This window comes from Vespula vulgaris, chromosome 4 (genome assembly GCF_905475345.1).
Source record: "Vespula vulgaris chromosome 4, iyVesVulg1.1, whole genome shotgun sequence".
Taxonomy (NCBI): domain Eukaryota; kingdom Metazoa; phylum Arthropoda; class Insecta; order Hymenoptera; family Vespidae; genus Vespula; species Vespula vulgaris.
In genome coordinates this window covers 5,283,385-5,305,263 of record NC_066589.1, presented here as the reverse complement: position 1 = coordinate 5,305,263, position 21,879 = coordinate 5,283,385, and the positions used below count along the sequence as shown (strand labels likewise).

Sequence of the window (21,879 nt, the reverse complement as noted above, 5' to 3'; positions counted from 1 at the left end):
TATAATATTAAATATTTTTGTTACGATCTTTTTTCTATGAATTCCAAATCATTGATTATATCATCTAAAGCGTTACTTCATACGTTTTATTCGATCATAGAGCACGTGTTAAAAGCCGCTTAGGTCGATTGAATGAAAAGTTTGTAATAATATGCAATAGTTACGAATTTATTTGCGAGATTGTTTTTAACTGTGCAAATAACTGATTGTTATTTTGGTCGATATGTAATATAGTAGAAAATTTATATAGTAGAAAAGAAAATATACTTTTTGGTATTTTTTTTCACTTAATATTCTGTATTATTACACTTTTTCATTTGTTAATAGATTTAAGATACGAAAAGATGGGATTAATACTTGGTAAATTAAGACGAACAGTGCATAGATTTAACATAGATAATCGTGCAAACGCTGTTCTTTCAAGAAGTAAACCAATTCCTGCTCCTAAAACTGCAGCTGCAATAAAACAACTGAAACTAGCTCAGGAAAGTAGGTTAATTGTAAACAATTATATATATTTAATCCTATTTAGATTTGACACATTATTATTTATTCTGCGATTCAAAGAAATTCTTTTTATTTTTTAGTAAATCCAGATTTCTTGAAGGATCATTATAAAAAGAATTTAAAACTTGATGAATATTTAAAAAATGTTTATGTAACATCTACAGAAACAAAGGTATATTTATTAACAGTTATGATATATTTTCACATTAAACATTTAATGCAAATAATTATTGAAAATTATCAGATGGATACATTGAGTCAACCAAATCCTGATAGACCATTACCTAAATCGAGAACTTACCAAGACTTTGAATTTGGATTTTATATGCCAGACTCTGTTCCAGTAGGAAAACTAACTTTGAAAGAGATATTCCAAGTTATTATTAAGCATAAGGAAGATTCTGTTAAAAATAGTAGTGATATTCTAGCTGCAAAGTATAAATTAGACAAAGAAACAATAGGTAAGAACAATTTTTTATTATAAACAACAAAATTCTAAATTTATTATATTATACTTTCCATTGATATTACATTTTTATATTTTATAGAAAAATTATTAGAATATTACAAGTTGTATCAATTGGTATTACCTAAACGTAAGGTTGATAATACAAATGTATTTTCTATGGAAAATATAAAAAAATTATCAGTAGAAGGATTTATGAAATTGAAAGAATATCATAAAAAACAGAACGATGAAAGAAAGGAAATAAAGAAATAAGAAAATATTTAATTATATAATTACTGAAGTCTATATTATTTAATAAAATTAATTATATTGAAATGTACATTGTATGCGACCTATAAAAATGATAGGTAATACATGTATTTAAATATAATTTAATTATGTTTAAATTATAATAAAAATTATATAGCATTAAGTATACATTATATTTGGATTTCCAGCAAACATTCAAATTCGAAAATTCAAGCATTTTGTATGCAAAATGGAGTAAAAAGATATATATATATATATATAGGATACCTAAGGTAAATATAAATTATTTTTTAATGAAATATAGGTGCAGGAAAAAATGTATATATTTTACATATTCATATATTTGTTGCAATTATGTATCACAGTAAAATTATAGTAATACTTAAACATAGCTTTCAATAAATAGTTTAACTAATCACATAAGTTTTTATAGACTGATCAAAATTCTTATTAAAGTCAGTCTAATTATACTTGTACTTTACATATGGAACACACAATATATAGGTCTCCATCTTTTTTTTAAACATATCTATTATCATTGTACTATCATGTGTGTACATTGTTATGTTACAATTATTGACACAAATTAAAGTATTTGTTTTTCTAATCCAATATAGAATGTATATTTTACTTGTTTTATATTATATTTAATAATTTTATATATATTCAAGGTTTTTTAAGTAGAACAACAAGTAAACCTTTGTATTAACTATAAATCGTTGCAAAATCTGAAACGTAAAAAATTGCGTATCAATTGACATGTGAAAATCTAAGAATATTTATGAATAAAAATGATAAAGATCAATAAAAAAATATATTTACGTACTTAAAATAATATTGTAGATAATGCTAATGATCACTAGCACATGAATCTTTTTGAATGTAGAAGAATTGGAATGAGAACGCGCGAGAAGAATGTCCTTGTTGACTTTACCCCATTCAGGAATGTTTTTTGTCTTGTCCATCATCCAATAAAAGCCTTTCATTTTTAAATGTTTTTTTAATTCTCTGCCGACCTCTTCTCTGATTCGTTGATTGTAATTATTTAACCACCGGCGCTGCATATCATTAGAAGTATGTATATCACTGATCAAAGGACACTACAGCAGGACTGTTAGAAATATTATTGCCTTAACCCGAAGAATATATATATTATAAAGATTTCTCGAAAATATAAGCTATTTAAACAGAGTAACTTACGTGCATTGGTGTTAACATATTAAAGTCTATCAATTTAGGTTCGTATGGTACAAGAGTGACGTCCCGAAATTTTAAGAAATTTTGTCCTGTTGTTTTCTATTGAAACGAAAAAATAACAAGGATGAGATAATATAATAAAATAAAATATTATATATAGAGAAATATGAAAAATTCCTACCGATATATTGGTAGTTACGACTTCAAGTATATTTTCTAAACGTACACCGAAATCATCCTTTTTGTAAAATCCTGGTTCATTGGATAAAAAAAATCCTGGCTTTAAAGTAACAGTCATACCACCTGTATATGATATACTAATTGGGGCTAAAAAAGAAAATTCGTTCAATGACATAATTGTTTAACAAGTTTATCATATGAGGGATTAAAAATTTACACACATTCATGAACGGATAAAAAGTGTCCAATCCCGTGACCAGTACCATGCATGTAGTCATTACCAGTACTCCAAAGAGGTCTCCTAGCTAATACATCAAGCTGATCAGTCATCAGATCATCTGGAAAGATTAAAGAAGATAACTGTATCGATCCTATTAATACTCTTGTGTATGCCTTTTTTTGTTCTTCAGTAGGTTCTCCAAAATGTAATGTTCTTGTTACATCTGTTGTACCGTCTGTAAATATATTAAAAAATTGATTTATTCATCTTATAAATGTATTATTATAAAAATAGATACAGAATACAGATAACAGAAGTTTACCTAAATACTGTCCACCTGAATCAATAACCAACATCGAAGTTTTCCCGATAGGTACATTTGTTAAATTAATTGGTTCGTAATGAGGTAACGCAGCATGAGCACCGTAAGCAGCAATCGTTGCAAAGGAAATACCCTTGTTAAGTTCCTGTTCCAAACGAAACTCGTTTACGACTCTGGATACTTGCATCTCGTCCCATCCCTCAGAATTTAAAGATATTTGTTCTTCTATATAAGCAAGAAAATCACACATGGCCATGCCATCTCTGATATGAGCTTTCCTCATCCCTTCAGCTTCGATTTCATTTTTTACCGCTCTTAGATCAATTATAGGCGATGCTTTTGGTAATCGTTTTTCAATTGGAATCTGAATGATAAAATTACACATACATATACGTATATATATATACATAATTTTATACGTATATTTTTGCAATATTTTTGAAAAACAAAATTATAAAGCTACAAAAATAATTATAGAAAACTCGGACATACAGATATGCTCTATGTAATTCCTAATACCATGGACGCCAAAGCGTCTTGTGACTCCGGATATTATAAGATCGAGAAAGTGTGAACTCCATCAAATGTTCAAATGTACGTCAAACTATATACATGGAATCTATGTATTAGCTTTTGGTTGATCGAATACGTGTATATGTTCTTTTTTTTATGTAATAATTACTAAATGCCACGTGAGTAGACTAAACACATTTACACGTTTAGGCTTTGTCTATGGGGTGTGTGTTAGTCCGTCACGTGGGGATCAAGCTAAGCTCAAGCAGTTCTCTCGTGTCAGGGTAACATGTCGAAGAAGGTGTACCTTTGCCTAGTATTATCCGATCTAAATCTCTGTCTTAGTACAACCTAGGCATTTTTTATCTTTTTCCATCAGTCTATTAGTATCTAACTATTAATATTAGAAACATATTTAGAATAAAAAACGTACGGAAGAAAATATTTCTTTCGAAGCTCCTTGAGCATATCCACATGGTGTTGGTAGCCAAACTTTTTTCCATGCTTGAGACATCGTTCTTAAATCATCCCAGATACACGTTTCATTGTGCCATCTAAAATTACATTTATTTATTTATATTTGATTCATTCTTTGTATAATTATTTGCAATATTTATATAAGACAACATCTTACTTGACGCAATCCGCGTGGAAGCAAGAGTCCATTTTTAAATGAGTATCAACGGATCGCAAAAGTTTATGTTTGGATGTATAAAGATGAAGAGATCCTTGTGTAACGATGACGTAGGATCTAAGAACAGGAGTATGAGGGAGATCGTATCCTCGAATATTGAAGAGCCAAGCTATTTCATCTAATGCTGTGACTACAAGAGCATCTGCCTTGACAAGACTCATTTGTAATCTTATATCTTTTATTTTCTCTTGCCATGATTTCCCTGCATATTCTTTTTTCAATGGGTATGCTGAGTAAGAATTGTAATTTGGTCGTCCTACTTGCCAAATTAAATCCACCAAATTTTTGCGAACTGCCACCAAACTTATGGATGTATTTACTAAATACGAGAACAGAGTAAAATTTTAAGTACAAGGAAATAGCATTCATAGAATTATTTGAAACAGTTTGAGTGAAATGTATATTTTAACTGAAATTAGTTTCAGAGAGGAACTTTTGTTTTTTGTTATACCTAAATCTATTTCCCAAGCTTCCCATATAGCTGCAGGTACTAACTTCGGATCTGCACCTATTCGGATGTTTGGCCGATTTTGAAATTCATGTTTCAACCATTCTGTTATTGTTGGAATCTACGAGTTAAATATACCAATTACATCATATAAATTAATTAATTTTTTAAACTATTATAATAATTGAATATTATTCCAACTTGGAATCTAGATAAAATTCTTCTAACTTAAAATCCAAAGAATGTTGGTGTTTCAATCTACATATTTCAACAAAAATTCATTCAACATGGAATTTGTAAAAAACTTAAATCTAAGTTTTAATTACTCTGAATATTCTCTCTCAATTATATTCTTACTGAATAAAAAAAAGAGTTTTGGAGCAGGGAATTTTATTAGATATCAATAATTTTATTAAATCTGCTTTAAGAAGGGATTGTAAAAAGTGGTAGGTGTGTTTACAATGTTTTGTGAGAATATATAGTTAAGATTTTTTTATTGATCTAGTTAAAAAAAAAGACTATTTTAGAGAAATTTCGTTATCGTAATTGATCTCAGATACTTTGTAGAGTAGATCCAAAGATAAACAATGGTAAAATAATGGATCTATAAAAAATGACCTCTAATTTTCTGAAAAAAATTTATTTATGTTTTCTGTTTATTAAAGAAAAAAAACCACTCAGAAAGCCCTGCTTCCCATGCTCTCCCTACTAAGTAAGGAAAGTGAACGATCATCGATGACTACAATCCGATCAATAATCAAACTGTAGGTCGTTCTCACGCTCAAGGAAGAGAGCTATTCCTCGTCATCGCGGTTGCATCAACTCAGCATTTCGCAGAGCAGATCCGAAGATATACTACAGAAATGATCCTGTGAAGTATGATCTTAATTTTTTTCGTTTGTTCGAGTCTCATGTCTAGACGTTAATGTATTATTTTAGTTGTGAGAAACTGCTTATGGTGTCTGCCATCTAGTGTCCGAATAAAATAAATAGCAACTAATCTTTTGAATTTGTTTTTTAAAATTATTAACAAAATTCGAAGCTTCTTTTTACACGATATATCGTATCTTACTCTGCTGTTTTTATTACTTGTTTAATAAGATTTTATTTATTTATTTTCTTTTTTTTTGTTTCAATTTAATTTTTTCTGGTACTGATTTATTCGTTCTTGAAAAATTTTCTTTTTGTAAGTACTGATGTGGTTGGACAAACAATTTTTTTCTCGAGGGTATAAATTTTATTTTTGAAGTGAAAATACATTTTAAAATGTTAAATAAAAAGTTAAAAAGCTGCGATCTTCCAAATGGCCGTAAAATATTTACTTAATTTTAAATATAATTGATACTCTCTATATATACACACTAACTACTACTACTACTCTCTTCTTCTCTCTAGTTAATTGTTATTAAAATAAATGGGAACAGATTCTCGTATTGATGCGTAGTATATATTTTAATTGCATTTCTAGTTTCAACAAATTCAAAAGTAAAAGAATGCTATGATTTAATCTATTTTGTGTTAACAATTTTTATATTATAGCAAAACGCGCATCCATATATAATATACATTTACAGTGTATTCAACATATTATTTAAAATTATTTTTATAAAACGTTTTTTTTAGACCGACTTTAAATACATGCATGCAATTAATATTAATAATATAGAGAATAACGAAGTAATTTTAAGTAAAAAGTATAAGATAGGAGGAGGAGACATGGAAGAGGAAGATAACACATGTATATTTAAAAATTTTTTTTATTGATGTATCCAATAATAATATTTTCCTTATTAGTTTTTTTAGTTAAGATTTTATTGGTGTAAAAAATTTATAAAAAATTTTAGAACGTAAATAAAGTGGAACAGTTATTATTTAACTTTATCTGATATAGAAAAAAAATAAAAAAGAAAATTTTCAAATTTGCTGCAAGATTCTGTAAAACATTTATTTATGTTTTATTTTTATAATTAGACCACTCAGAAAGCTCTACCTCCCATGCTCTCCCTACAGAGTAAGGAAAGTGAACGATCATCGATGACTAACAATCTGACTGTAAATCAAACTGCAAGTCGTTCTCACGCTCAAGGAAGAGAGCTATGTCTCGTCATCGTGGCTGCATCAACTCAGCATTTCGCAGAGCAGATCCGAAGATATACTACAGAAATGATCCTGTGAAGTATGATCTTAGTTTTTCTGTCTGCCAGAGTCTCATATCTAGACGATGAGGAACCATTTTACTTGCGAGAAATGATTTGCCATCTAGTGTTCGATTCACAAATTAATTTTGCCTACACTCGTGTGCATGCGACGTTACGTGTACATACGCTTGTGTAAAAATGATTAAAATAGAAACAGTAACGAACATGTATATATATATATATATGAATATATATATATATATATATATATATATATATATATGAATATATATATATATATATATATATATATATATATATATAAATTGCAATTTTTGAACAAAATCGTAATAAATCATAACTTGATATTTATAAGACATAAATAAGATTTACTTACGGGTTTTCGTCCTCTCTTCATGAGTATCCAATTGCAATCGAGTTCTAAATCTGCTTGCAGATGATATCTTCCATCTGTCCACAGAACAGCTTTTGCTAATGTTACAACTGCATCTCCAGCACTACCATAAAATCCGGTTAAAAATTCTCTTCTCATATCTCGTGGATCAACGGTTTCGCTCTGTTAAAAAACGAACAGCAATACTGTATTATTTAAAATAAATAATAATTAATCTTTAATATAATTTATGTCAGTTTAGTAAAATTAAGATACTGTATTTAATACTTATTTTTCTACACTTTTCACTTTCCATCTTCATCTTTAATATCGTAAAGTCATAATTTCTTTTAAAATAAAAAATGCATTTAGCTTCTTTAACTATTTAATAAGAAAAATATCGATAAATAGCGCATTGAAAAATTTTATAGTTATCGTTATTATTAGAAATTAAATGAAGCTTTGAAACAAATCAATCATTGAATAAATTTGACAATTGTGATATCTCCATTAGGCTAACGCGCCCATCAGTAACATAATTGATTAATATAATTGATATTTAAAATCATTTAGAAATTTTTGGCCCATCTAGAGATTATTGCATTTTATATATTTGCATATTATATATTCAATTTCGAAAATATTACCTGATGTTCGTCATCTGATGTTACGATATAACCATGCAGTGGTGCTGTTTCGATTGATGCTACTCGGACCATTTCAGATCTTAATTGTCTTAATCTTAAAGATGTATCCTTTCTGTTAACAGGTTGATTACCGATATGTTCACTCAAAGGACAATAAGATCTTTTGGCGCCATTGTAATTGTAAAATAAGAATTCTGGACTCTTCTGTAACTTTGTTAAACCTATAAAAATATAAGTTCTGTGTTATTTAAATTTGATTCAAATCACTTTTTAATTATCTACATTAAAATAAAAAAAAATGAAAAATAAAAAAAAACTAAGAACATCGAAGTTGGAGGCGCCGGGTATCGATCCCGGTACCTCTCGCATGCTAAGCGAGCGCTCTACCATCTGAGCTACGCCCCCAGGATGAAAGTACAGTCAAAAGAATTTGATATCAGCTGTATAACATTTGTATATATTTTAATATATATTATATTATTGAATATTAGATACATTAGTTTTAATATTATATTTCGAGAACGTAATTTTTCATCGTTTATGATTTTTATATAAATATTAATATCGAACAGATGGAAATATGAGATGAAGTATTGATTCGAATAATTGCGGAAATAATAAAATGACAGATTATATTATAAAATTAAATAAACACGAAGTGCGAAGTAATTAAGGACAATTTGAAAAATTTCCTAATGTTTTTCGTTTCTCATTTGTGTATTCGTTCATCATTAAAAAATTTATGCGAGCAAGAAAAAATTTGTCTAATGATTTTTAATCTGAAATTCAATATATATTTCATATATAATTCAACATAATACATTTCAATATATAATTCAATATATACTAATAGTTCATAGATCATCTTTATAGAATATTAATGATATTAATCTTTTATAGAAAGATAAGATCGGAGATGACTCTACAAAAAAAAAAGAAAAGAAAAGAAAGAAAAAAAAATTATAAAAAAAAGAAAAATGCAAATTATGAGAAAAAAGAATCGAGTCATTTTTTAGGATCAGAGTTAGGAAGTTTTCCATAAGAGAACTTGTGTATGTGCGTATGTATTCGAGTGAGTCATCAAAAGGACTTCGACAACATTTTTCTAAATCGTTTTCAATTTTGTGATTAAAAAAAAAAAATGAAAAAAGAATGATGATTCGGGTTTATTGATGTATGTATCTTATTATGGAATTTTTCTTATGCCTTTGTGTGATACGATACGATTGTTCTCGAAATAGTATGCAACGCGTCTCTAATTTGTTACGTGACTTGTTTTTTGTGTACGCTCTGTTGATCGTCTCTTGATCATCGTGCCGGTTATCCTAAATCATATCTTTCTACGCATCCTTTTCATTAAATCCATCAGATCATAATAAGAGGAAAATTTTGTAATGGAAAAATTATCAACTTTCGAGAGTTCGAACTTTTAATTTTGAAAGTTTGTTTTTTCTTCGAGGAGAAGAAAAGAAAGAGAGAGAGAGAGAGAGAGAGAGAGAGAGAGAGAGAGAGAGAGAGAGAGAGAAAGAGAGAGAGAGAGGGAGAGGAAAAACAAAAATTGAGTTTAAAAAGCCGGAAGAATCGAATTTGCAAACGAATTATTCAGGAAGATGTATGCCCGGAGCAGTAAGTCAGGAAATCCGACGCTCGTAATTTATTCTAACAATTCACATCGTAATTTAGATAGATCACGAGAGAGTTTTTAAAGAAAAAAAAAATCACTTTTGATTCAATATTGTTCCTCTGTTAGATAAAACGCGTAGCGTGTTATTACGCGGCCGATGCACGCTTCTGATTGTGCAATGTCATGTAGTATGGTTAATTTGCTCGTTTTTCTCTTTTTCTTTTTTTGTTTTATTTTTTTTTTTTTTTTTTAATGGCTACTGATGCCAGACAGAAGCTATAAACATCCAGCCAACAGGCAGGATTATCTCAGACAGTCAACATGTGGTTGATTAAGTTGGTGCTATCTGCTTTAGTGGCGTTTGTCTGGGTTACTGCTGAGGAAGAAATTCAAGTGGAAATTCCTCAGGGTATATTGAAAGGTCTAAAATTGCAGACAGTATGGCATAATAAGCCATATTATAGTTTTAAAGGAATACCTTATGCAAAGCCTAATGTTGGAGTCGATAAATTTAGGGTAATGAAATAAAAAAGAAAAAATAAGCTAAAGAAATCATCGATCAAGTTTTAAACGTTAAAAACAATTGAACAAAATTGTATGTTAAAGATGTCGGAGCCTGCTGATCCTTGGGAAGGTGTCTACGATGCTACGAAGCATCGTTCGTTCTGTCCATTATTTTGTATGGTGCAACAAACTGTTGTAGGTGACGAGGACTGCCTCTATCTTAACGTTTATACTCCAGAAATGAATAAGGATGCTAATAAAGCTGTAATGGTATGGATTCATGGTGGTAACTGGAATTCAGGATTTGGAAACTCTGACTTTTATGGGCCAGACTTTCTCGTTGAACAAGATGTCGTTGTTGTTACTTTCAACTATAGACTTGGTGCTATTGGTAAATATATTTCATAACGACGAAGAAACGGATAAGATATGTTTCCTAATCATTAGGTTTCTTAAACACTGGAGATGAACATGCTCCTGGAAATGCTGGTATGAAGGATCAAGTGATGGCATTAATGTGGGTTAAAGATAACATACATTACTTTGGAGGATCTCCAAATAGAGTCACTATATTTGGTGAGGATGCAGGTGGTGCCTCTGTCCAATATCACATGCTATCACCGATGTCAGAAGGTAACGTTCTAATATCATAATCGAAAGATAAAAAGCCAACAAAAATTTCTTTATATTCAGGATTGTTCAACAATGTCATCGAACAAAGTGGATCAATATTAAATCCATGGGCACTACAATATCAACCCAAAGAAATGGCTTTCAAATTGGGCGAGACACTAGGAATTCGTACTCAGGATACTGGTGAATTGGTCAACAAACTCGCTGAATTTTCGGGAAAAGATTTAGTTACAGCATCCATGGAGATGATGAAGGATATTGTAATTATTTTATTGTTAATTAAAATTCGTATTGTTATGAAAGGTAAATTAAAAAGGTCGTAATAAACGAAAGAAAAAATATGTATTTTTATGTTCATTTGAAATCTGTTTTATCGTGATCGTGACCGGAAATAGACGAGATGCATAATCTTCTAATTTGTAATTTCAATTCGTGTATTTTTCCATATCATAGAATACGATGAATGGACTTTCATACGCTTTTGTGCCAGCAGTGGAATATGATTTTGGTCAGGACGTGTTCTTAACGAGTGATCCCTGGACTCTTTTGAAAACTGGCAAAATTACTAATGTACCGATTATGGGTGGTGTTACACTAAATGAATCTGCTTTCATGGCAGAAGGTATGTACATAATAAATATTATCCTCATTAATATATCGTAAATTTATGACGAAACATTTCTGACAAAATAAATTTTACCGATATTTGATTTTTATATTCAGCATTGTTGTCAAAGGCTGAATATTTGAACGGACAACTCGAAGATGTTCTACCTAATGATATAAACATAACCGATCCTGTTCAAAGAAAACAATTAGCTGAATCTATGAAGGAATTTTATCTTCACGGCAAAGATATATCCAAAAATACCGAAGAAGAATTCACACAGGTAATTACATATTGATTTGAATTATTTTTAAAAGTGAAAATTGTTCGATAACATTTCTTGCATTTTAGATGTTAACCGATGCTTACTTCACCACTGGAACGGCATTCTCTTTAAATTTTATTACTCATAGAAATACAGCATCAGTTTATCAATACTTATTCGAATACGAAAGTCCAGTTGGTTTCATGAAAAATGTAGCAAATTCTGAAAAGGGTATATAATAATTAAACAAGTTGTGAATTTTTCTAAATTATTTCAAAGTAAAATACATCATACCAAATCATATGTATAAATTTTTAGGCGTAGCCCATGGGGATGAATTAGTTTACCTATTTTATTCGAACTTTTTCAATAATTTACCTAAGCCCGGTTCATCCCAGGAGAAAATGACGCGGATTATGACTAAATTGTGGACAAACTTTGCGAAAGATGGGTAAGTAATTAATTCATTAATACGAAATATTAATTTTCTAATAATCTAATTACTTGTTATATTTTTTAGAAATCCAACTACTAAGTTAGACGAAGACATTACCATCAATTGGGAACCAAAAAATAGAGAAATATGTAAATATATTCATATCAATCAAGATTTGAATATGGACAGACATTTATTAGGAGAAAGAGTTCCATTCTGGGCAGAAATGTATAAAAATGCTATGAATGCGTAATCACAATGCATACATATAGATATTCTAAAAATATCGGTATACATTTGTTATTTTGGAAATTTATCTATATATTATAATATTTCTTTTATTGCACAATGTAGTCATTAAGTATAATATATACATAAAAAATTGATTTTTTTCGACAATTTTTCGAAAGAAATAAATAAACTAATAATCCGTATGAGAGGCAAGAAGATAAATTTTCGATGGAGAATAAAATTGTTGTATATCTAATAATGGCGTCCACTATAGTCTACTATATCGTTACTTTTCTTTCTTTCTCACGTCGTTTCCATAGACATCGTTTAATTGATCGACGTTCTAATGAAATAATTTACAATGATATGATTTTTAGAACGATTTATATCATTTGAACTATTCGGAATAGAAATGGAGAAAAAAGATTATAGTTAATTCATCGACAATCATCACATAACTATCATCAGTATCTCATTTGTGACTTTAATCACTCCCGTTAAAATTTTGCATTCATTCATAATTTTTGTTATATTGGTTCAATATAACTTGAATGAGAAATCAATAATTTACATGAAATGAATAAATAGAATTAGATAAGGAGGAAAAAAAATTTAGTAATATGGAAAGAGAAGGAAATTGTGAAAGATAGAAAGAGAAAGAAAAATGAATGAGATAGAAAGAAAAAGATAAATGAATGAGATAGAAAGAGAAAGAAATTGTGAAAGATAGAAAGAGAAAGAAAAATGAATGAGATAGAAAGAGAAAAAGAAAGAGAAATGAAACAGATAGAAAGAGAAAGAGAATGGGAATATTAGAAAGAGAAGAAGCTCTGAAAGATAGAACGTAATGAAAGTGTAAGTGAAATTCGTTCTCTTTGTTGCTATTACGTGACTGTTATCGGTCTAGCATTTATTCACCACTCACTTTTGTGCTTCCTATTGATCAGGCTGCTAAGAGAGCGAGTAGGTTGCAAAAACATTGCTTACGGTAAACACATATATGTATATATATAGTATATGTTAGGTTTACTGAATGCGAATTGTTAGTAAGATCGTATCTGTTTAATTAGCTTTTATTGACGAAAAGACAGACTTCTTTATTTATATTTATATGTTTAAAGAATTTTGATAGTATTATTACGTTCATCTAATAGTATTATCTAATTATTTTTTAATATATTTCTTTTTTTAATTATATGTATACGATACGATATTTAAATAATTTTTAGATACTTATGATAATAATATTTGTAAATGTTAGATAATTTTATATTGATTCGGAAGGAAGGATAGGAAATATTATACGATGGAATTTAAAGTCATTTAGCATTGTCTAAAAGAAACAGAAAGGGAAGGACTAGGAAGAAACGGAAAGAGAGAGAGAGAGAGAGAGAGAGAGAGAGAGAGAGAGAGAGAGAGAGAGAGAGAGAGAGAGAGAGAGAAAGAGATGATGAAATTATCGTAGGAGTGGATCACGACTTGAGATGATGTTCATAATCTGTTGAGTGAGATAGCATAACAGATCAGTAGGTCTCTTTCTCGTCTTTCAACATTTCCGATTTGATTAATTTAATCAGCCATTGATTTTCGTTATCTCTCACTTGAAATTCCAAGTTTTATCTAATTGCAAAAGTGTACTCTAATTTCTAATCACGTTAAACTAACAATATGCTGTTAAGGTTCCACATAATCAGTTAGTTAGTGATTCCTTCGAACAGCCTATGTTCATCAATTACATCACAACAGATTATAAAGACAATCTTAATTATTTTCTTCGGTATAGTTTGATATAGAGTATCTCATATATATATGTGTATGATGTGTGTGTGTGTATAAGAAACAAAGTCAATTTAAAATGCAGGTCATTAGGATATAAAAGATGTCGTGTCTCTGTCTTCTCATAACAGTTAGTACAGGTCACGAGATGATTTTCAGTATCTTGTTACTAGGGTAACATGAACGAGCAAGAAGTTTAAATCTCTCAGCAATCTTCTGGACCAAGTTCTCTCTCTTTCTCTGTCTCTCTTTCTCTCTTTCTCTCTTTACTGTTTCTCCTTCATTCAGCATCGAGATACATTTACTCTGATTCGAATATGTATATATATATATATATATATATATATATATATATATATATATATCGATTGTCTGAAAATTGGTAGCTGTCGAAGGAGACTCGTTCGGTCCGTCAAATTTATGAGTCTCGTCTTCGGAGGCCAAAACGCGGAATGTTCTAACAGGCTGTCATAAGAACGAGGAAGTTAGACAAGAGTTGGACAAATTTCGGGGGTGAGTCAGATCTTTGCTTAAATATCAGGGGATTATATTAGACGATCATAGGGTCGTCTTTGATTTAGAATGGCTCGAGGCTTTCTCTAACAGGAGATTAGGAACTTATTTGTGTATATTTTAAGGGATGTTATAAAGTTTTATGGTGATGAAATTATTTTGTTTTTATATGTAATTTATATTTTTCATTTATATTTATATTTATCTTTATATTAATATTTTTTATTTATTATTCATATCTAATTATCTTTTTGATTAGAATTAATATAATATTTTAGATAATCAACATAATTTAGATAATAACATAATTTTTCTTATTTATCTTTCTATAAAGTAACATTCTATTAAAATCAATGAAAGATACGAGATACATATGTGTGTGTGTATGTATGTATGTATATTTATATCATATTTGCATACAGCTTCTCGATTCGACGAGTTGAAAGAGCAAGCGAATACGGTTGAGTGGATAGATGCTGGCAAGTAAACCAAAACATCCGGATAGTAGAATTGACTGGAGGGTTGCTAGAGGGTTGTGTGTCAGGGTAGATTTTATCCTTGTTTAGAAAAAACTTACAGAATAAACGTAGCAACTTATTCGAATTAAAATGCATATACTGCTTTATATATCATTATTTTATTCTTTTATTTAAATTAATTCGAAATCACTCCAGTAATAGATTTCAATAATATTCTCAACGAAAGAATATGTACTTCAAACTTATTATTATATACATAAGTACATAGGTATATATATATATATATATATACGTATGTATGTATCTATTATTTTATTCATATTACGCTGTATAGCTTGGATAATGACTCCTCATTTCATTTCTATAGTTCGTAATCGATGAAAGGCAAAAGTGGATGTGTATATTTGAGGAAAATATGCAAAACAGTACATTGTAAAGAAATATAGTAAAGATATGCTGGTGAAGTAAGATATGCTATTTAGTTTATCTTCCATATTATTCAGATTCCAATAGAATCGAATAGAATTGAAAAACATCTTAAAGGATCACAAAGAAATAAATAGAATCGAGAAGAAGCCAATAGGACCGAATTGAACTAAACAGGATCTAATTGGTTCGAATAAGACTAAATAGAACGAATAGGATAAATAGGATCTAATAAGATCGAATAGGATCGAATAAGTCTGAATAAGATCGAATCTGCAAGCAGAAAAGATTCAGCAAGGATTAAATTCGGTCAGTTCGGCTAAACTTGGTTTAGCTCAGTTGGATCGATTCGACTCTACTCGGCTAATCTCGGCTTGACTTAGCTTGACACAACTTGGTCTGTCTCAGATCGGCTTGACTCGGTCAGATTGAGTTTACGTTTGCCTGCAGTTACGACTATTGTTTTATCTGTGATTTTATCAGGGATTTAAACTGAGATTTTGTTTGGGATTTTGTCTAGGGATTGATCTGCGGTCTTGTCCGAGATTTTGTATGCGATCTTGTTTAACTTCTTTAGATATCTTTGTTCTCTTCGAATGGAACTATTTTCGGATATCTTTCGTTATCTCCGGCTAATCTCAATTTAAAAAATTTATTCTGTATATATGCATATATATTGAGTGAATGAATAAATAAATAAATATATATATATTTTTTATTAGAATAACTTGAATTGTCAAGAGAGATCGATGCCAGCACAATGAATGTGCGTTCGAACGTTTCAAATGGAAACAAAAACAAAGAGAAAATATAACTTCTACTCTCTTCCTCTTTCCTTTTCACCCCCTTTTGCCAATAATGCTGGCGCGCAAGCGTTGCTTCACGAGAGCCGATAAAAAAGAAACGTAAGTCCTCTCTCAATCACCCTTCCGTTCGTTTTTATGGATTCGAACGGAGGGTGGTTTGGTGGGTGGTTAAATGGGGAGAAGGAGGTAGGGTAGGGTAGTGTTACGTGACCAACTCGAATGCCATAGAATCCTGTCCTCGATGAGATGGCAACTTGCTTAAGTGCTCGATTCACGAGGAGTCGAAAGCAATCCTGATGAGAAGCTTCGAAGGATCGAGTCGTAGCTGGAGATGATCGTATGAGAAAGACGCGTGCAACCCTCTTCTACGGACTCCTTTCGAGGGATGAAGCGTCGCCGATGCGCGCCACCCTGCCAGGAGAACATACTAGCTTGGAGTAATCTAACCCCCTTCGAGTTACTCCTCTCTGGGGTTGTTTCGACTCGAGTTGCGCACTACAACTCTCTCTTTGTCTCTCTTTCTCTCACTCCTCTTTCTCCCTCTCCCTCTCTCTCTCTCTTTCTATTTTTACTTTGCGCTCTCTGGTTTATCGATTATACGAATATCATGTTTTACTCATGTTCTCTACTATTTACGTATGAAAGGGTAGTTAAAAAAAAAATACATCAAAGCCGATACGGTTCTAATGATTTTCACGAATCTTTAAGCACTTTGAGTAAATTAATTCGTGCATAATAAAAGAGTCAAAGTTCATTCAATTTGATATGACAGCTGATCGAATGGGTGAATGATTTTAAGAAAACAACATCTGTCGCACGAACATATAAATTCGTGAGAAAGGGAGAGAGTTTGTACACGTGAATCCGGTCGATGATGACTATGTTATAGTGTTACATTTACTAGGGCATATCCGAGGAAACGTGACCTTCGCAGGGGTTGAAATTCAGCCCCTGTAGTCTCGTGTTACCCTGCTACCAAACCGCCCTCGTTTTCCAATAAATACAAAGCGTGCCAGTCTTCTCGTCTAATCTTCGACACCTTCGAGGAAAATATAGGATAGGTTGAAACGAAGAAAAGAGAATCGGTTTTGTCTATTCTTTGAGTTGTCCTCTATCTTTGTCTCTCTCTTTCACTTTCTTCCTCTCTCTTTCTCTCTTTCTCTCTACCTCTCTCTCCTTCTCTCGTACAACAGTTATACGCTATTGGAAAACGATAAGGAAGTGATTGGTTCACCCGACGATCCTGATGATATCCTGTTCCATTTCCGGTCGAGTTTCCATCGGTTCTGGCCACTCCAGTACTTCGATTTATTGATTTCACGTGTTTTCTCTATTACTCTTCCTCTTCTCTCCCTCATATTCGGTTGCATCGGAAGATTCATCAGAAGATTCATCATGGGACTCCTCGCTTTCACGGACTCTCTCCCTGTGACAATGGAAGACGGAACCTCTAACTCCTACATACTGGCCGGTTCCGCTAACCAATCAGGAATTCCTATTCCCGATCACCGAACACTCCAGTTTATTGGCTATCGAACGTATACCAATGAAATACCTCTTAAAAGGTATTTATCATTCTTAGAAAGATTTCGATGCTTCCACGAAACTCCCGTATATCTTTACTTATTTGAATAATTATAAATATGTTGCTTGGAAATTGGAATACTTTAATCGAATACTCCTTTTTATCATTTTGTTTAATATGAAATCTTGATAAAAATGTTATTTTATGTAATTGAGTCGGTAATTACGAAAGTAGAGTATAAGTGAAAAATTAAAAAAAGTTAATTTACTAGGTAATTCCAACAATTAAATCAATGCTTATCGTATTATACCTATTTCTTTTATATTTTTCTTAATATAGTATCTTGATAAAAACGTTTGATTATACAATTGAACCGATTGTTATGATAGCATCGTCTAAGTGAAAAATTCAAAAGAAGTAAATTTATTTTCTAATTCGCATGATTAGGTCATTGCATAATTTACTTATTTTTACTTTTATAATCATTAGGACAATTGTATTATGTAATCAAAACAATTGTAATTATTACGACAGTGTATCTCGACAATAATTTATAATATTTAATTTTTTCGATAAAGTTCGTTGATCTAGGTTAATTAAACAAATGATAAAATAAACTGATTGATTGATTCGATGTTTTAGCTAGAGTTTATATTTTTATATTGTTTTAATATGAAGACAATTCTTCAAAAAATATTCGTTTGAAGTGTAATTCTGATATGCATTTGATACGTAAGTATGCACACAACCTATATGTATATGTATAAAAACACATTCCGAATTAGTTTAGAATTAAGATTTATTTCTATAAGATAAGATAAGAGAGATCGTTGGGAAGAGTTCAAATGATTATATAAGTTAAAATATTTTCCCAACTGTTGTTTCTGCGTTCCTATTCAGGAGGTATCGTTCCGCGATAAACCTCCTTCTTCCCTTCATCGGTTTTCGATAGACTTTAACTAATGTTCTCTCTTTCGTAACGATTTTATTCAACCCCCGAAATAAAAAAAAGAAGAGAGAGAGAGAGAGAAAGAAAAAGATAAAAAAAGAAACAAGAAAAACAGAAAAAAAGTATCACAACGAATCGAACGACCAACCGACACATTGTGCTCTCCTTTTACCTATTTCTTTATTTTAAGACGATTACATTCTTTCTTTGTCGAGTGTAACCCATTCTTATAAAGTGTATAAGACGTTCGTCATTTATATTATACATTTTAATTATTTCTTTTTATCATGTTTAGTCAGAATTTAATCTTTTCTTTTCGTTTTTATTTTGAACACGTTTCGCTTGCTACGATACGTTCCAACGCCCGCTATTATCCTGTTACATTACATACTTTGTTATTTTATATATATATAAAATAACATATATATATAAATATATATATATATAAAATAACATATGTAGATATATATACACATATATGTACACACGTATACATATATAAATATATATAAATATATATATATATATATATATATATATATATATATATATATTCATTTTAACTCTATGCTCAATGTCGTACCAACCGCTTGTGTGAGTATTAGCGATATAAAAGGAAAATATATAATTTTTATATTTTAAATCTCAGTATGTATATGCATGTACATTTTTATAATATTCTAATTTCCTAATTCTAATTAATTTTTCCTTTGTTCCTTTTTTATTTAAAAAATGTTTAGAATATTACAAATTACATATGTGTGTATATATATATATATATATGTATATATACACATGCACAAAATATTTTAATTTTTTATATATAATTCTAATTATTTATATTATTATTTATTAATATTACAATCATTTAACTTATTTATCATTCGATGTACTTATTTTTTATTTCTTCATATCATTAAGATATTATACACGATCGGCGATAAAAGTTTCTAAACGATTTTAAGTAGCAATTACTCTCTTCAAGAATCTTAGATTAATTTCTTTTAATCATATTGTAAAATTAAGGTACTTTTGGCTCATCCTATTTACACACACACGTACACAATATTTTTACAATATTCTAATTTCGTAATTACAACAACTTTTGTTTGACTAATATTGCAATTATTTAATTTATTTATAATTCAAAGTATTTATTTTGTAACTTTGAAAAAACATATATATATATATATATATATATATATATATATATATAGGAAGTTTTATTAGAGATTTAGAAAGATTCAATGCATTCACTCAGATTAAATAATATCAAAGAGATTAAAGCGATGTAAGGAGCTGGCTCAAGAACGTTACTTCGATATTAGAGGAGTATCAACATAGCAGGAGTTCCTTTTCGATAGAGTTCATCGAATTAGAAGTTCGATCGTGTTTTCTAACATGCTTCGTCACTTCGATTAAAGGGAATTGCGAGTTCTCTGTTATGGGAGAACAGCAATGAAGACGGTAAAACGCGAAACTATTAAACTGAAAGAAATGATTTAGAATAGACAAGATACTCGAGTATTAGGAAATTAGAAGAGCAAAGTAAGTTAGTTATTTGTGTCGTTTAACTTTTAATAGTTTCTTACGACCATATTTTTATAGTATCCATTTAATTCATTTCTTTACCAAAAATGATTAGATGACTATAGTCATCTAACACTGAAAGCGAGTTTGTCTATAAAAAGTTGACTATAGCAACCCTACAGAATTTTAATCATATTGAGAACTTTCAATGAATGTAGTATATCTTGATATCCTAGTTTATATTATAATATAGTGTGGGTCAAAAGTTTCTAAGTTTCCTTTTAAAAATCAATTACTTTATTTTGAGACTTTTTAGGTTAATTACTTTTTTGTTTCGGATTGTATAAAGATTCTCAAGCTAATAGACGTGTGCTTATCGAGTAATGAATTAATTCAAACGATAAGGAAATCTACGAAATGAATTTTTTAATGAATTTGCATTGCGATGAAATAATTTTTTAAATTTAGTCGTCACATTCATTAATCAGTCAGATTCATTATTTCGTCATATTCGTATAATCGTCCGTAAACTAACCTCGTCATAGATACATTTTTATTAGTTCTATAATACAAACTAACAATTAAATATTATCTATTAATCCAATATAAAAATTATCTTCCCGTTAATAAAAAACAAAGTTAAAGATTTCTGTAAAAAAAATAAGAAAAAGATCGAGATAAAATATAAAAAAAATCGAAATTATGAATTACAACAATTGATAAATTTTAGAAAGTAATAAACATTAAAAAAAAAAGTTATGTATCTTATATCTATATCATATAATTATTTGACAATAAATAATAAATTCTTTCAATGATTTTTATTATATAATGTATACCATGCGAGAATAAATTATTAGCAATTATGTTTCGTTAATTATTCTCATTATCGTTCTCTTTATTTCTTTATTATCGTATCCAAGGAAAAACGATAGGAATGCGGTATCGTTGTAAATAAATACCCAAACAGTTTACAAATCTACAGGAAAACAGAATGGGAAACATATCGAACACGGAGATTCGTGAAAAAGAGGAAGTAGAGTTACATTTGTAAACGGAATTCAACTACTCGCATGGTAACCTGATACCTTTCGTGACATTTTGTATTAAAAAAAAGTAAACCACAATGGCTCGTTAATCAAATTACAATTCGCCGTACTGACATTAAAATCGATTTAACTTGTTCCCGTATAAACTTCTTTATAAAGGAATATTCAACTCGAAATATATATTAATTATTAGAATACGTATTATTACAATTATTACAATTAGTACACAAAATAAAATGTTTTATTTGTTTAAATCATCGGACAAAAAAAATTCAAACAAAACGACGAGCGATCTTTTATTGCAAAATAAAAAAGGAGTTAATCAATGAAACTTTATGATTTAAAAAAAAAAAAGGAAAAGAGAAAAGCAAGACATAACCTTGAACTTTTTAAACAAGCTATAATACATAAATCTTTTTTTTTTTTCTTTCTTTTTACACGTATCTTCAATAACAAATATTGAGAAAATTTATACGAGAAAAATCGTGCCGTATAATAAATGAAATAATACACGATCAACCAAGTTAACAATTGTATAACGATTTGAA

General features: G+C 29.6%; 3 protein-coding genes and 3 non-coding genes across 11 annotated transcripts in view; 2 read left to right on the top strand and 4 right to left on the bottom strand.

The window, feature by feature from the left end:
- Positions 1-6: 6 nt before the first annotated feature.
- On the top strand, positions 7-2,218 carry LOC127063249 (protein NDUFAF4 homolog). Of its 2 annotated transcripts, none has more exons than XM_050992746.1 (6): positions 7-139; positions 328-489; positions 588-679; positions 752-968; positions 1,056-1,323; positions 1,414-2,218. In XM_050992746.1, the coding sequence occupies exons 1-5, from the start codon at positions 133-135 to the stop codon at positions 1,226-1,228; spliced, it is 651 nt and encodes a 216-aa protein (XP_050848703.1). In that variant the 5' UTR covers positions 7-132; the 3' UTR covers positions 1,229-1,323; positions 1,414-2,218. The 2 variants fall into 2 exon arrangements, with proteins under 2 accessions (XP_050848703.1, XP_050848704.1); XM_050992747.1 differs by having other exon boundaries at positions 76-225.
- The window catches only part of LOC127063237 (xaa-Pro aminopeptidase ApepP), a 33,749-nt gene continuing 13,418 nt past the window's right edge, over positions 1,549-21,879 (bottom strand). For 3 of the 5 annotated variants that reach the window (XM_050992694.1, XM_050992695.1, XM_050992697.1), the window contains exons 3-13: positions 7,979-8,199; positions 7,335-7,514; positions 4,803-4,920; positions 4,292-4,670; positions 4,091-4,211; positions 3,145-3,508; positions 2,824-3,057; positions 2,604-2,749; positions 2,426-2,521; positions 2,052-2,283; positions 1,549-1,953 (exon numbers count right to left, since the gene is read on the bottom strand). In XM_050992694.1, the coding sequence (XP_050848651.1) occupies positions 1,931-1,953; positions 2,052-2,283; positions 2,426-2,521; positions 2,604-2,749; positions 2,824-3,057; positions 3,145-3,508; positions 4,091-4,211; positions 4,292-4,670; positions 4,803-4,920; positions 7,335-7,514; positions 7,979-8,199 (2,114 nt within the window). In that variant the 3' untranslated portion in view covers positions 1,549-1,930. Of the gene's footprint in view, positions 1,954-2,051; positions 2,337-2,425; positions 2,522-2,603; positions 2,750-2,823; positions 3,058-3,144; positions 3,509-4,090; positions 4,212-4,291; positions 4,671-4,802; positions 4,921-7,334; positions 7,515-7,978; positions 8,200-17,512; positions 17,688-21,879 lie in introns of those variants that run through there. The other 2 variants (XM_050992693.1, XM_050992698.1) reach the window with 2 other exon arrangements.
- Positions 5,472-5,685, bottom strand: LOC127063610 (small nucleolar RNA U3). The gene has a single exon (XR_007781428.1). It is a non-coding gene; the product is annotated as a small nucleolar RNA U3 (small nucleolar RNA).
- On the bottom strand, positions 6,771-6,985 carry LOC127063614 (small nucleolar RNA U3). The gene has a single exon (XR_007781432.1). It is a non-coding gene; the product is annotated as a small nucleolar RNA U3 (small nucleolar RNA).
- Positions 8,311-8,383, bottom strand: Trnaa-agc (transfer RNA alanine (anticodon AGC)). Its single transcript has one exon. It is a non-coding gene; the product is annotated as a tRNA-Ala (tRNA).
- On the top strand, positions 9,924-12,481 carry LOC127063245 (juvenile hormone esterase-like). The gene is made up of 9 exons (XM_050992724.1): positions 9,924-10,118; positions 10,209-10,497; positions 10,554-10,739; positions 10,800-10,999; positions 11,193-11,361; positions 11,463-11,629; positions 11,698-11,842; positions 11,930-12,062; positions 12,132-12,481. Exons 1-9 carry the CDS (start codon positions 9,924-9,926, stop codon positions 12,298-12,300), a joined length of 1,653 nt encoding a protein of 550 aa, XP_050848681.1. The 3' UTR covers positions 12,301-12,481.

Excerpts from the sequence above, each read along its gene's own strand:
- LOC127063249 (XM_050992746.1), top strand. Across the intron at positions 490-587 it reads ACTGAAACTAGCTCAGGAAA|TAAATCCAGATTTCTTGAAG; the intron begins GTAGGTTAATTG and ends TTTATTTTTTAG. Across the intron at positions 680-751 it reads TAACATCTACAGAAACAAAG|ATGGATACATTGAGTCAACC; the intron begins GTATATTTATTA and ends GAAAATTATCAG.
- LOC127063245 (XM_050992724.1), top strand. The coding sequence starts at position 9,924 with ATGTGGTTGATTAAGTTGGTGCTATCTGCTTTAGTGGCGTTTGTCTGG. Across the intron at positions 10,740-10,799 it reads GCTATCACCGATGTCAGAAG|GATTGTTCAACAATGTCATC; the intron begins GTAACGTTCTAA and ends CTTTATATTCAG. Across the intron at positions 12,063-12,131 it reads ACAAACTTTGCGAAAGATGG|AAATCCAACTACTAAGTTAG; the intron begins GTAAGTAATTAA and ends TATATTTTTTAG.